This window comes from Solanum stenotomum, chromosome 6 (assembly GCF_019186545.1).
Source record: "Solanum stenotomum isolate F172 chromosome 6, ASM1918654v1, whole genome shotgun sequence".
Lineage (NCBI taxonomy): Eukaryota > Viridiplantae > Streptophyta > Magnoliopsida > Solanales > Solanaceae > Solanum > Solanum stenotomum.
In genome coordinates, this window is record NC_064287.1 from 22,717,956 (window position 1) to 22,731,837 (window position 13,882).

The following is a 13,882-nucleotide window of genomic DNA, read 5'->3' on the forward strand; positions in this document are numbered from 1 at the left end:
TCGTGTGTGAAGAAAGTTTTTAATTCCTTATAGTTTTGGTGTCTATGCGATGAATGAATGCTAAGAGGCTTGTATTAGACCTCTTCGAGGTCGAGTACGCCGGTTACGACTAGGGGGTGCTCCCGGGTCGTGACATGTTACCATTAAAAAAAGTAGCAATTTAAACTTTTTTTACCGTTGTAAAATTTGTATATCTAAATATTTACTGGTCATCAAAATATATAGACCCTTTATTCAATAGATACATCTATATGTGTAAGGTGTATGTATGACATATGAGATTTACACTCTGACATTAGTAAGGTATATTCGGGTTTATATCTATGTTAATGCATTGTCGATACTTCACCAACTAGAATCTGACACTTATATATAGATCAAAACTAGTAAAATTTAAAAAAGACAGCAATTAATTAATAATAAATTATATATTTGAAATTTATCCAATTAAATAAGTTTAAACAAGTCATATGATCATGTAAGAGTCCACATAAATTGGGTGTGGTGATTAGTGATATACGAGGAAGAGTTGTGGTTATACAATCAACATCCTTAGAACAATGTTTGAGAAAACATAAGTATGTTGTGAGGATGGCACTTGTTCAACCACACATTGTTGATTGCCACCCCAATTTATATGGACTCATACATGATCACATGCTTATGTTGTAAAGATATTGATTGTATAACCACACATAACTATTCCTCATTCATACTTGTGCTTTCTTCACACATTAGTTTGAAGATGTTGATTGTATAACTACAACTCTTTCTCATACATCATTTATCTCCACTCCCAATGTATGTGGAGCTTTACATTACTTGTTTAAACTTATTTAATTTAATAAATTTCAATAATATTGTTTATTATTAATTAATCATTCTCTCTTTTAAATTATACTAGCTACAATCTATATTTAAGCGTCATACTCTAGTAGGTGCAGTATAGATCATTTATGGATCATGATATCAACCCGTATATACCTTATTAGTGTTGAAGTGTAGATGTCGTTGGTACAATCTAAACCAAGCACATGAAAAAATATCGATTTTCTTAATTATCTATATATTTTTACCAACGGTGACAATACTTAATTATCCAAGTTTTACAACGGTAACAAAGTACAAATTGTTACTTTTCAATGGTAACATTTGCTTTTTTTAGTGTATAAAAAGAAGAATTCATGAACTCTTCCATCCTATTCTATTTTATAATACTTAAACATCTCTTTTTATTATTTCTCAAGCATCTCAAACATCCAATGCAAAAAAATCTTACGTTTGTCGTTGTGGTAATATAACTATGTTGAGGACATCACACACCGATACGAACCCAGGTCGATAATTCTTTAACTGTGCAATTGGTGCATGCTTTTTTTTTAAGTGGCTTGAAAATGATTCATCAACGAGCAGCCCATCAAAATTGAGTCCGAAACTCGAGACATCAAATTTTTAAGGCGTTACCAAATTTCAAATATTAGAAAGGCTTCGAAACTCCGAGGAAAATAGGGATTTGCTATTGAGTTTATTCAAAGAGGTCGAAGAGCAGAGAGATCACTTTNCCGAAACTCGAGATATCAAATTTTTAAGGTGTTGCCAAATTTCAAATATTAGAAAGGCTTCGAAACTCCGAGGAAAATAGGGATTTGCTATTGAGTTTATTCAAAGAGGTCGAAGAGCAGAGAGATCACTTTAAAGGATTGCTAAAAGACACAGAAAAAGATAGGGATCAACTAAAACAAAAGTTGATATTGGTTGAAGAAAATGAGAAAGGCCTAAAAATTATATTGTATGGTTTGTTGTTAGTGGTTGCTTTTTGAAAATGTGAAATAAGGATGAAGTAGTACAATCTTATATCTTTTACTCATGTAGTAGTACAATCTATTAATAAAATGAAGTCTTTTTGGAAATGGTAAGACAATGCATTATATATACAATTTAAAGTCCAGAACTGGCAACAATATCCATCAAAACAAAAATAAAATTTACATGATCCAACTGTCTTAATCATTAACCACCAAAAACCAACCATTTAAAAAATCAACTGTCTTAATCATCTACCCACTTCAAAAACCAATTGTCTTAATATTCAACCACCAAAAATTAATTATCTTAAAAACTAATTGTCTTATCATCAACACAAAAAATCAACCATTTCAAAAACCAATTGTCTTAATAAACCAATATCACAAATACCTTACTCATCACCATTTAGCTCACCATTGAGCTCCATAACAATACCCATCACGTCCATTGAATTTTCATCACTGCCTTCATCTACTTTCTCTTCCAGCTTCTCATGTTCTTTTTCTTCTTCCTGCAATTCAATCTGCTCCTCTTCTTTTTCTTGTTCTTTGTTCTCTTCGATCTTCTCCTCTTTTTTTTTGTTCTTATTCCTTCTCTTTGATCTGCTCCTTTTCTTTGTTCTCTTTGATCTGCACCTCTTCTTTTTTCTTCTCTTCTAACTTCTCTTCAATTTCTTCTTCGTTCTCTTCCAGTTTCTCCTCTTCTCTTCATCTTTTTCTACCATCTTCTCCTTCTCTTGTTCATTAACTTCTTCTGCAAAGTACTCATCAACTATAGCAAGATCTTCATCGACTATTGCTAATGGAAGTATTTAATCAACATCAACTGCATCACCATCTTTATCAGCTGTTGGTGCTGTATAGTCTTCATTAACTGCTGCAAGATTAGTGGTTTAACATTCTTACAAATAAATTATTTCATACAAATAGTATATAAATTAGTCTACCTTCATTTTTCTTGTTCTTTTAAGCTCTCCTCAATTTCTCATCTTGTATGAAAGCAACAAATTCCATCATTGATAATTCAAGGGATGCAACATGCTCACACAAATTATTATCTTTATTTTTCTATCCACTCGAAACAGAATTCTCACAAGGTTGGTTGGAATTGTTCTTACCCAATATTTCCTCCTTCTCGTTCTCTACTGCAGAAGTGAGGACAGTGATACCTTTCAAATTGGCCTTTAAGGCATCAATAATTGTGTCCTTCACTTTGTCCGTATATGGCTTTAATGTTGCCATATAATTTTTTTTGTCTCACGGACAGTAGGTATGAGGTATGGATGCACAACCTAAAAAGATAAAATATAAATAGTACAAGACCTTCACTAATTTACAAATATTGCTAGATAATAATAAATAAGTTTATACCTTTGTACTTAAATGGATCACCTTTGACAATGTTATCGCTCTTTGCCGTGTGCCATCTAAGTAAACGGGGAATTGGCAGTGGAGAATCCAAGGACTTCTTTGCATAATTACCAAGATGAGGAAAAACCTCATATATCCAAACCTGAAATTAATAAAATAACAAATAAATAAACAAACACTATGAAATACTATATAAATATATAAAAGTTTAATATTAATCAAGTCCATAATTGATAAAAATTATCAGAAATGCCCAGGGAAAGCCATACAAAGCATACGATGCATTCCCTCTTTCCTTGTACACTTTACTTTGTTTCTTCAAATTAATTTTGTTCTTCAACTACTTCACTGTTAAATCAAAACACTCTTTTCCCCATGGATAACTCTTGAAAAAATCTAAATCATCGACCATCTTAATGTGGTTTGAATCCACAATCTTAGATCGATCGTGGGCAAGCAACATTGAGTGGACGAACCAAACTAAAGAGCACTTCAACTTCTGCTCCTTATTCAATCTGGCACCCTTAATTAAACTCATCAACTTTGTACCACTGCTATTCTTATTCTTGGTTACTTTATAGTAAAATTTCTCACCTTTCTGAAGCACTTTTTTTATTTTTGCATGACGGGGTATGCTGAGCAATTCAGCCCCATAATCAATGCAAACTATTTTAAGCCAAAACAAGCAGGGTTATCATTTACACAAAACCACATCTCATGCAAATTTTTTTTCATTTTTGACACGATGCAACAACATGTAATGGACCATCTGTCTATTGAACTTGTAATATTCCTTAAATGTCCAAAACAAATACCTTTAAAGTCATTATAAATTTTTTCTTGAAGTAAAATATTTCTAAAATCATGATAAAGAGTGATTCTTGCTCTCACAGAAATTTTCGCTGGAAAAGATCCTAACTCATCCCTACATGTAGTTAGATTATAGGACTTACCAGAGATTTCTCTTGCACAAGTTGGCAAGGACAGAGGATCATCATCCTCATCTCCAGTATCTCGGCTATCTCTACTAGTCTCCTCATCTCCACTGTCAGTGTTTTCTTCACTAGACTCAACATCATCAGTAGCTTGGGCACTACTGTCCTCATAGTTGTAGATTTCATCCATAGTATCAGAATCCGAGTTAGACTTGGGTTTTTCACCTATAATTTTTTTCTTTTTTGAAGATCTTGAAACTTCTTCTGCCTTTCTTTTCTTGTTTTTAGAAGGCTTATGAACAGATCGTTTAACAATCCCACCTCCAGTTTTAGCCATAATCAGAGTAAACCTCCAATAAAACATGTAAAATAAATAGCAGATCCAACAAAAATCAACTATGCGATTGACAGAAACGCCGCTAAAGTCAATCAAAGTTTAGGCGATCTAACAAAAGAGGGCAATGAAAAATACTACACTTCGTGTAATAACAAATGTAATGAGAAAAAACAAGACCAGCAAAAGCAAACAAATACAACGGAGAAAAACAACAATCCACAACAAAAGCCAAAATTTCAAAATCAATAGGCGAGATAAACATAATTTTTTTAAAAAAAATAAGCAACCAAATAGGGTCAAATATTTATGTCAAACAAAAACTCATTAGAGACCACAAATATTCATGGAATACAGCGAAAAAATTTCATCCTAAACAAGAACATGAAGAAAAACCATCCAGAAAAAGGGTTTATTGAATCATTACACTACTATAACAAAATAAACAACCAAATACGGCTAAAAATTAACGAAAAATACCATTATAGAAGATTCAACTTACCAAATATGAAAGCTTTGAACTTGGGGAAATGGTTGAATAAGCTTTACCAAAGATGAAGATTTAAGAGAAGTCGGTGAATAAGCTTTACCAAAGTTTAGGATGATGAAAAGGTTGAATAAGTTAATGGAAGAGAAGTCGGTGAAAGGGTTGATTATAATCGTTTCATCTTTCAAGAATAGAAGATGTTCTTGAAAGATGAAAAGTCTTGCACTTGGAGAAGAAGAAACGTCGGAACATAAACAAGGACAGAGATTCAAAAAATATTTGCCTCGATTTTCATCAAATAATAATATTTTTAAAAATGTATTGGGATTACAATATATTTTTGTAAAGATATATATTTTCCCAAGTTTTAAAAACAATAAACAAGCTCATGACCCCACATTCACAAATATACCCCAAGTTTTAAAAAGGCCAAAGAGACCCATGACCCCACACTTTTTCCTTTTTTAAAAGCCCAACCCTAGAAAATAAACCAAAAATAAATTAAGTGGGTATAGAGTAATATAAGTTATTAAGGTGTCCCCAATTCCAATTCTTCTCGGGAGACATATATATGGAATCCCACCCTTAAAAAGTCAACGAAAGTACTTTATCCCAAATTGGGAACCTCTTTCTATAACAAATATGGTTTTGGATACGATGAGTCTAGTGACGATTATAAAGCTGTATTTGTGGATTATTGTCGTAATTCTTACAATGATGATGTGTAGAACATGAAGACTGTGATCAATATTTACAGTTTGAGGACTGACTCTTGGACAATACTCCATGACGAGCTTTAGGTCATCTTTCTACTAAATCATTCGGGTAAATTTGTTAACGGGGAGATTTATTGGGCAGCATCTACTCGTATTGGTAATTACAATGTGAACAACATCATTTCTTTTTATATAGCAGATGAGACATGGGGAAGCTTGGAGCTTCCCGATTGAGGAGAAGTTAATTCTAAATTCAAACTCGGGGTTGTGGGAAGTGACCTCTCTGTGATGTATACATGTTATCTAGGTACTACGACTTCTGATGTCTGGATTTGGAAAGATTGTAGTCCATCATGGATGAAACTATTCACCATCTAATATCCTCAAAATACTGTGCTAGTTATGTTTTCTGCACCCATTTTCACATTTTCTATACACCTTAGCCAGTCAGAAAGGGTAACATTTTACTTTCGCTTCCGGGATTAATCATGATATTTGATGGTTCAACTAAACTACTAGAGCACACTGCTGATGTTGAGGGATGCAATCCTGTAGAAACCTACGCAGAAAGCATTGTTAATCCCCTAAAGATATCCGGTAAGAGTTTTGCTTAGTTTAATATATATATGAATCCATACATCATATATTCTTGTACAGTTTGTAGTTCTTGTAACCATTTCTAGATTTGTGCGTTGCACGTAGTCCTCTATCGTCAATTATTATAGTATTTGTATTCTAAAGCAATAAATCTAGAGCTTAACTTTTTTAGAAAAATTTCGAGGGATACAACCTTAACTCATTTTGTACTATTGTATTTCAGGAAGTGGAAGCTATTGTTGACTCATTAGTACTTGATGACTACACAGATCGAAGAATTGTTATGGTCTGTTTTCTTTTTCTATCCCGTTATCTTTAGTATCAGATTTGTAGTTCAATCTTGTATAATTAGATATTTGAAGCAAATGGATATCATAGATTATTTCGACTTGTGGATTGTTCCCTGCTTTTCAGGGTAAAAGACTATAATTAGATCTGTCAATTAAACTTAGCAATTATGGAAATGCTCCAGATCAAAGATTTTAGGCGATACTTCTCAATCCCATTGTACTACAAATATCTACTTCTATACAAATTAGGATTTATGTTTATGTACGAACGCCCAAAATAATTTATTTTATAAATTAAAATTGTAAAAATATTTATCATATCATCTTACTTATTCTAGAAGTAGGAAGCCCCATATTTGATGGCCAAGTTAAATGACATATTTATGTATTAAGTCAATTTGGATTGATGCATAAATAGTAAATTAATAAAATTGTCCTTTCTTATTTATGATCTTTTAAGGAAAAACAATTAATACACTCCTTCTATTTCATACATTCAAATTAACTAGAGCTAAGATATAGAAATACATTAAAGCTATTTATGAAATTATCCATTACACATCTGAATATGCGGGGATCAAGGGCCAACCCAAAGAGAGATGAACCCCTTTAATAGAAAAATACTAATATTATTTCTACATGATTAAAATTATTCTAAATATATACATAATAGATATTGGATCATATTGAATCTCTTTAAATTCTTCCTTATCTTATTTTGTTGAAGGAATATAAATATATGAGTCAGACAGAGTCATTTTAAGAGAACATAATTTTAGACTCAAATCCTACTTCACTGATTTTCTACTTCCTCACTTCAGAGAAAAACATTCTACCATGTTTTCATTTCTTGCTTTTCGGGATTGAATTAATCAGACTGTTCTATTAAAATCAATTCTCTCATGGTATCATTTCATTTTCACTAAAAATCATGATTTGATACTCGCAAATGAAATCATAACAGACATTCTCATAAGGCTGCCCATAGAGTCTCTCTTGAAATGTATGTGTGTGTCGAAATCATGGCATCAACTCATATCTAACCCCGATTTTGTGAATACCCATCTCAAATTAAAAAAACATCATATAGTTCTATTTCCAGGCATCTTTGAAAATATCAAGTTTTGTTCAATCCCTCCTTTGTTTAACAAACAACTCACTCAAGAGCTATTTCACATGGATCCTCCCTGTTCACCACCTTTCTTTGTAGGTTCTGTCAATGGGTTGATTTGTCTTTTCAATCGAAGAAGGGATACATATATATCTCTGTGCTTGCCGGTATCTTTCGTTCTTCCGGCCAAGACCAATTCCACCAGTAGTTCCGCAACTACTACCGTGGTTGTTACCAACTGGAAACAAACAACCTTACTAAGAAAGGTGCTTGTTGAGTAAGGCAGGCTTTCGAGCCCAAGCCCCTTGTATAGGTTGGGCGCGCTCAACCCCACCATTAGGACATCTAAAAAATTACTTAAGTCATCGTGGGGTACCTTTTGCTATACCAAATATGGTTTTGGATACGATCACTCACAAGATGATTATAAAGCTCTATTTATTGATCATTGTGGTAATTCTTACAATGGTGAGTTTTTCAACACGAGGGTTGTTGTCAATATTTACAGTTTGAGAACTGATTCTTGGACAACCTGCATCTATGGGTATTCATGATTACAATGTGTGCAACATCATTTCATTTGATGTAGCAGACGAGACATAGGGAAGCTTGGAGCTTTCCATTTGTGGAGAAGAAGTTTTTAATATCAAACTGGAGTTGTGGGAAGTGACCTTTCTGTGCTTTATACTTGTAATCCAGGTACTACTTCTGATGTCTGGATTTTGAAAGATTCTAGAGTTAATGTATCATGGATGAAACGATTCACCATCGAATATCCTCAATATGTTGTGTTGTATGGATTTGATTCACCCATTTTCACATTTTCTATATACCTTTGCCTGTCAGATAAGGGTGACATTTTACTCTTGATTCCCAGAAAAATCATGATATTTGATGGTTCAACTAAAAAATTCAAGCACACTGCTTTTGTTAAGGAATGCAATACTGCAGAAATCTATGCAGAAAGCATTGTTAATCCCCTAACAATATCCGGTAAGAGTTCTACTTAGTTTAAAATGTATATGAATCCATACATCATATTTTCTTGTATAGCTTGTACATCTTGTAAGCATTTTTAGAGTTGTGCATTGCACGTAGTCCTCTATCGTCAATTATTATAATACTTGTATTCTAAAGCAATAAATGTGGAGCAATGTACATGTTTCAAAAGCAGTTGTTTGAATTGTTAAGTTTTTATATTGGAAATAGATTTGGATTTTGTAATAAGTTGATGTGGTCTACGACACCTTTCACCAATTTCGTGTGAGTGTGTTCATATATAGCATCCTTCCATGTATTTAGAATCATTGACTATTAAATTATCTACTAAAAAATTAAATACAATATGTACCAACTAAAAGTAAAATCACTATAAGTTACCTAGCGTAATCCGACAACAAAATTAATATTTCTTAATTTGAGTGTACTTTCCTCTTATTGACATACCACTTGGTTGCGTAGCTACTATTTTCAGCTAGAATTAAGAGTGAGTAACATCTATATAATCCATCTTTGCATTGAGCCAACAATAACAACATACCCAGTATAGTACCATAACTAGGTATGAGGAGGACAAATTGTACTCAGACTTACTCCTACCTCGTGGAGATAGAAAAACTGTTTTATAACTTACAATTCCGCATGATAAGTTTTTAGGGTAAAATAAATATGGTATCTCCAATAGGGAAGTTTTCGACTTTGAGGCAAGCTTCTCAAGGGAATGCATGCTGATGAAACAAACTCAGTTATTCTATGTACATCTTTATAATTACCCAAGTTACTAGTATGATAACTATTCCATTAACCGTGTTGCTATGAACACAAACGAGCCAGATGCGAATTTACATGACTTTGTCACTTTATTATTTTCCACGCGTAATATTATTATGATTACTTTGATATTATCTGCTCATCGAGGCTTAAACGAGAAAAGATTTGACTCTTGATCTCCCATATTTTTCACTATTACCCTTTGTAAAATCATAAAACAAAATTGGTTCAAATCGGGCCGCAACTCATTTATTATAAAACAAAACAACGAAAACAACCTACACGAGCCCAAAAGTGACTCGAGTGCAAAATGAAAAAGGAACAAACAAAAAGGAAAAGAAAGAAGGAGAAAGAACCATACAAAATCTAAGGCCCGGATGGGACTATCCGATCTTCATCAACTCAGCTTGCCAAAAGCTTCCATGCCCTTCCATGGCCTCTTTCTCGTCTAAGATTCATTCATCTCCTTGAGCTTGAGTGACTTCCATGTAGACATTTAAAACTCTCACAAATGTCATGGAATCAATCTCATAGAAGACTTTTTCGGCTCAAAGATTGAGAAGGCAAAAATAGATCGAGAAAATGACCAGAATCATTTGAGAAATAGTCACGACAGTATCAGTATCATCGTCCATACTCGTCCATTGTGTACGAAATGAGTTCCAAAGGAACTAATACCACTGTATACAAATAATACAGTCTCAAAAGAACAAGTATGAACTAAACCATCTCTCAATGTTTACCTAACATAAATTCCTTGTAAATGTTCCTATTTCTGTTGGTATATATCTTCTCAGTTTCGTTCTGAGTTGTTTGTATGTACAATAAAACCTTTATTTTGTACTTTCTTAATGCGCAAATTGGGGATTTTGCATTTTTCCAATTGAAGAATAGCTTGAGCCTGAAGTGGTAATTATTGAACCTGATTGTATGTTTTTGTAATTGTATCTGTACCTGCAAAATGAACAACTTTATTAGTTAAACAATCCGCCAATTTGTTCCATTCTCTATAGATACTATCTAGATCTCATTTAAAATTATTCTAAATATATATAATAGGCACTAGATCACATTTAAAATTATCCTAAATATATATAATAGATACTAGCTAGATCACATTTAAAATTGTTCTAAATATATATATAATATATATTAGATCACATTTAAAATTATTCTAAATATATATAACATATATTAGATCACACTTAGAATTATTCTAAATATATATAACATATATCAAATCACATTTAAAATCATTCTAAATATATTTAGTATTCCATCATCTTTTAATTAGGTTTAGCAGTCTATATATAAGTCAAGAGCCATTGGAAAAACAAAAATACTACTCCTCTTTCACCCCTCACTCTCTGCTCTGTTTTCACTCTCTTGCTCGCAACAACTCACTCAAGAACTATTTCAAATGGATCCTCCATGTTCACCACCTTTCTTTGTGGGTTCGGTCAATGGGCTGATTTGTCTTTTTAATCGGAGAAGGGATACATATATATGGAACCCCACCATTAAGAAGTCTAAGAAATTACTTAAGTCATCGTGGGGTACCTCTCGCTATAACAAATATGGTTTTGGATACGATGAATCACGTAACGATTATAAAGCCCTATTTATTGATCATTGTGGTAATTCTTGCAATGGTAAGTTGTCCAACCTAAGGGTTGTTGTCAATATTTACAGTTTGAGAACTGATTCTTGGACAACACTCCATGGCAAACTTCAGGGAATCTTTCTATTAAATTATTCAGGTAAATTTATCAATGGGAAGATTTATTGGGCTGCATCTACGGGTATTCATGATTACAATGTGCGCAACATCATTTCATTTGATGTAGCAGACGAGACATGGGGAAGCTTAGAGCTTCCCATTTGTGGAGAAGAAGTTTTTAATATCAAACTGGGAATTGTGGAAAGTGAACTTTCTGTGCTCTATACTTGTAAGCCAGGTACTACCTCTGATGTCTGGATTTTGAAAGATCGCAGAGTTAATGTATCATGCATGAACCAGTTCACCACCGAATATCCTCAATATGCTGTATTGTATGGGTTTGATTCACCCATTTTCACATTTTCTATATACCTTTGCCTGTCAGATAAGGGTGATATTTTACTCTTGATTCCCGGAAAAATCATGATATTTGATGGTTCAACTAAAAAATTCAAGCACACTGCTATTGTTAAGGAATGCAATACTGCAGAAATCCATGGAGAAATCATTGTTAATCCCCTAACAATATCCTGTAAGAGTTCTGCTTAGTTTAAAATATATATGAATCCATACATCATATTTTCTTGTTAGCATTTCTAGATTCGTGCAATATTTGTATTCAAAAGCATTTGTTTGAATTATTAAGATTTTATTGGAAATATATTTGGATTTTGTAATATGTTAATGTGCTCTATTACACCTTTTACCAATTTCGTGTGAGTGTGTGTATATAACATCCTTCTATCATTGAACACTAAATTACTTATCTGCTAAAAAACTAAATACAATATGCAACAACTATGCTAAAAAGACACAATAAAAAAGGAAAAAGGAAGTGCACATGTATTCAAGACAAGCTATTGTTTCTATATCTTGATCCAAGATAATTTATAGACGAGATGATTTTTTTATCCTCCGTTCTTCATTAATAAATAAAAGAACCTTCGAATAGAGGAGATATCATTCCTCACAAAATACTAAAAGTAAAATCACTATAAGTTACCTAGTGTAATCTGACAAGAAAATTAATATTCCTTAATTTGAGCTTACTTAATTTCCTCGTATTGACTTGGTTGTCTAGCTACTACTTTTAGCTACAATTAAGAGTGAATTATATCCAGATAATCCATCTTCACATTGAGCCAACAATAACAACAAACCCAACATAGTAGCATAATGAGGTAGATCAGGAGGACAGAGTGTACTCAGACTTATTTTTACCTAATGGAGATAGAAAGACTATTTTTACGACTTACAATTCCACATGACAAGTTTTTAGTGTAAAATAAATGTGGTATCTCCAATAGGGAAGTCTTCGACTTTGAGGCAAGCTTCTCAAGGGAATGCTTGCTGATGAAACTCAGTTCTTCTATCCATTAACCGTGTTGCTATGAACGCAAACGAGCCAGATGCGAATTCACATGACTTTGTCACAATATTATTTTCCACGCAAAATATTATTATGCTTACTTTGATATTATCTGCTTGTCGAGGCTTAGATGAGAAGATATTTGACTCTTGAAATCATAAATTTAGCTTTGCAAATTGTGTAATTTATCTCCTAGAAAACACAAAACTCCATTCAAGGAAAAGGCAAAAGTGGAAATTTTTTCTAACATTTATCTTGAACTTTGAATTTTAAAATTATTCTAAATATATATAATAGATATTAGATCACATTTAAAATTATTCTAAATATATTCATTATTCCATCCTCTTTTAATTAGGTTTGGTAGTCTCTTATTTTATTTGACGTCCTGACACCTTTTAATATATAAGTGAGAGCCGTTGGAAAAACAAAAATACTACTCTGCCTCACTGTCTGCTCTATTTTTCACTCTCTGTTTCGCCATATTTTCGTTTCTTTCATTTCGGGATTGGATTTATCAGACCCTTCTATTCAAGTTCCTTCTCTCATGGTATCGTTTCATTTTCACTACTCCTATTTCTACAACAACTGAAAACATAATCCCAAATGAAATCCTTATAGACATTCTTTTATGGCTGCCCGCAGAGTCTCTATTAAGATTTACATCCGTTTTGAAATCGTGGAATCAACAAATCTCTAGCCCTCATTTTGTGAATACGCATCTGAAATAGCAACCAATGATAAAAAAATCAGAAACCGTGGTATTATATTTGAAAACCTCCAGTTTTGTCATCTCCCTCCTCTGTTTAACAAACGACAAGTAACTGATGAGGTAGATTCACATGGATCCTCCAAATTTATCAGCTTCATTTATCGGATCTGTTAATGGACTCATCTGTCTTTGCAATGACGGATTGGAGACGTATATATGGAACCCAAGTATTAGAAAGTAAAAGAAAATACATGATTCGACATTGCGTACCTCTTCCAATACAAAATTTGGTTTTGGATATGACGAGTCACATGACGATTATAAAGCTTTATTCATCAATTATTCTAGTCTTTGTTACTATGATAGTATGTGCAACCAGACGGTTCAACCAGACGACTAAAGCAAAGTGTTTATGTGGAGGGATTTGTTGATGATGGAGGATGCGATGCTATAGAAATCTATGTAGAAAGCATTGTCAATCCCCTGACGATAGAGACCGTCAATAGACTTGTAGAAGATGGTGGAATGAGAAAGGGATTTGATATTGTCCCTGAAAGAAGAGAGTTATGATCACATTCTATCTATTGTTCACTAATGATGCTACCATTGGTTAGACAATTTCTATACCATATTGAATAACTGTAATGGCATAAAACTCTGTCAAC

At 32.9% G+C, this 13,882-nt stretch overlaps 2 protein-coding genes and 2 pseudogenes across 2 annotated transcripts; 3 read left to right on the forward strand and 1 right to left on the reverse strand.

The window, feature by feature from the left end:
* Positions 1-2,197: 2,197 nt before the first annotated feature.
* On the reverse strand, positions 2,198-4,448 carry LOC125868586 (uncharacterized). Its single transcript, XM_049549216.1, has 5 exons — positions 4,130-4,448; positions 3,751-3,842; positions 3,177-3,318; positions 2,467-2,604; positions 2,198-2,376 (listed from the first exon to the last, which is right to left on the reverse strand). The coding sequence occupies exons 1-5, from the start codon at positions 4,446-4,448 to the stop codon at positions 2,198-2,200; spliced, it is 870 nt and encodes a 289-aa protein (XP_049405173.1).
* A 622-nt stretch (positions 4,449-5,070) lies between these two features.
* On the forward strand, positions 5,071-6,262 carry LOC125868587 (F-box protein At4g22390-like; annotated as a pseudogene).
* A 1,110-nt stretch (positions 6,263-7,372) lies between these two features.
* Positions 7,373-8,656, forward strand: LOC125868588 (F-box/kelch-repeat protein At3g23880-like; annotated as a pseudogene).
* A 1,415-nt stretch (positions 8,657-10,071) lies between these two features.
* On the forward strand, positions 10,072-11,685 carry LOC125868589 (F-box/kelch-repeat protein At3g23880-like). Its single transcript, XM_049549217.1, has 2 exons — positions 10,072-10,098; positions 10,720-11,685. The coding sequence occupies exons 1-2, from the start codon at positions 10,072-10,074 to the stop codon at positions 11,683-11,685; spliced, it is 993 nt and encodes a 330-aa protein (XP_049405174.1).
* Positions 11,686-13,882: the final 2,197 nt, after the last annotated feature.

Excerpts from the sequence above, each read along its gene's own strand:
- LOC125868586 (XM_049549216.1), bottom strand. The coding sequence starts at position 4,448 with ATGGCTAAAACTGGAGGTGGGATTGTTAAACGATCTGTTCATAAGCCT. Across the intron at positions 2,605-3,176 it reads TGATCCATTTAAGTACAAAG|CAATAGTCGATGAAGATCTT; the intron begins GTATAAACTTAT and ends TACTTCCATTAG. Across the intron at positions 2,377-2,466 it reads GAAGAAGAAATTGAAGAGAA|AGGAGAAGATCGAAGAGAAC; the intron begins GTTAGAAGAGAA and ends ACAAAAAAAAAG.
- LOC125868589 (XM_049549217.1), top strand. The coding sequence starts at position 10,072 with ATGAGTTCCAAAGGAACTAATACCACT. Across the intron at positions 10,099-10,719 it reads CCAAAGGAACTAATACCACT|TCTATATATAAGTCAAGAGC; the intron begins GTATACAAATAA and ends TAGGTTTAGCAG.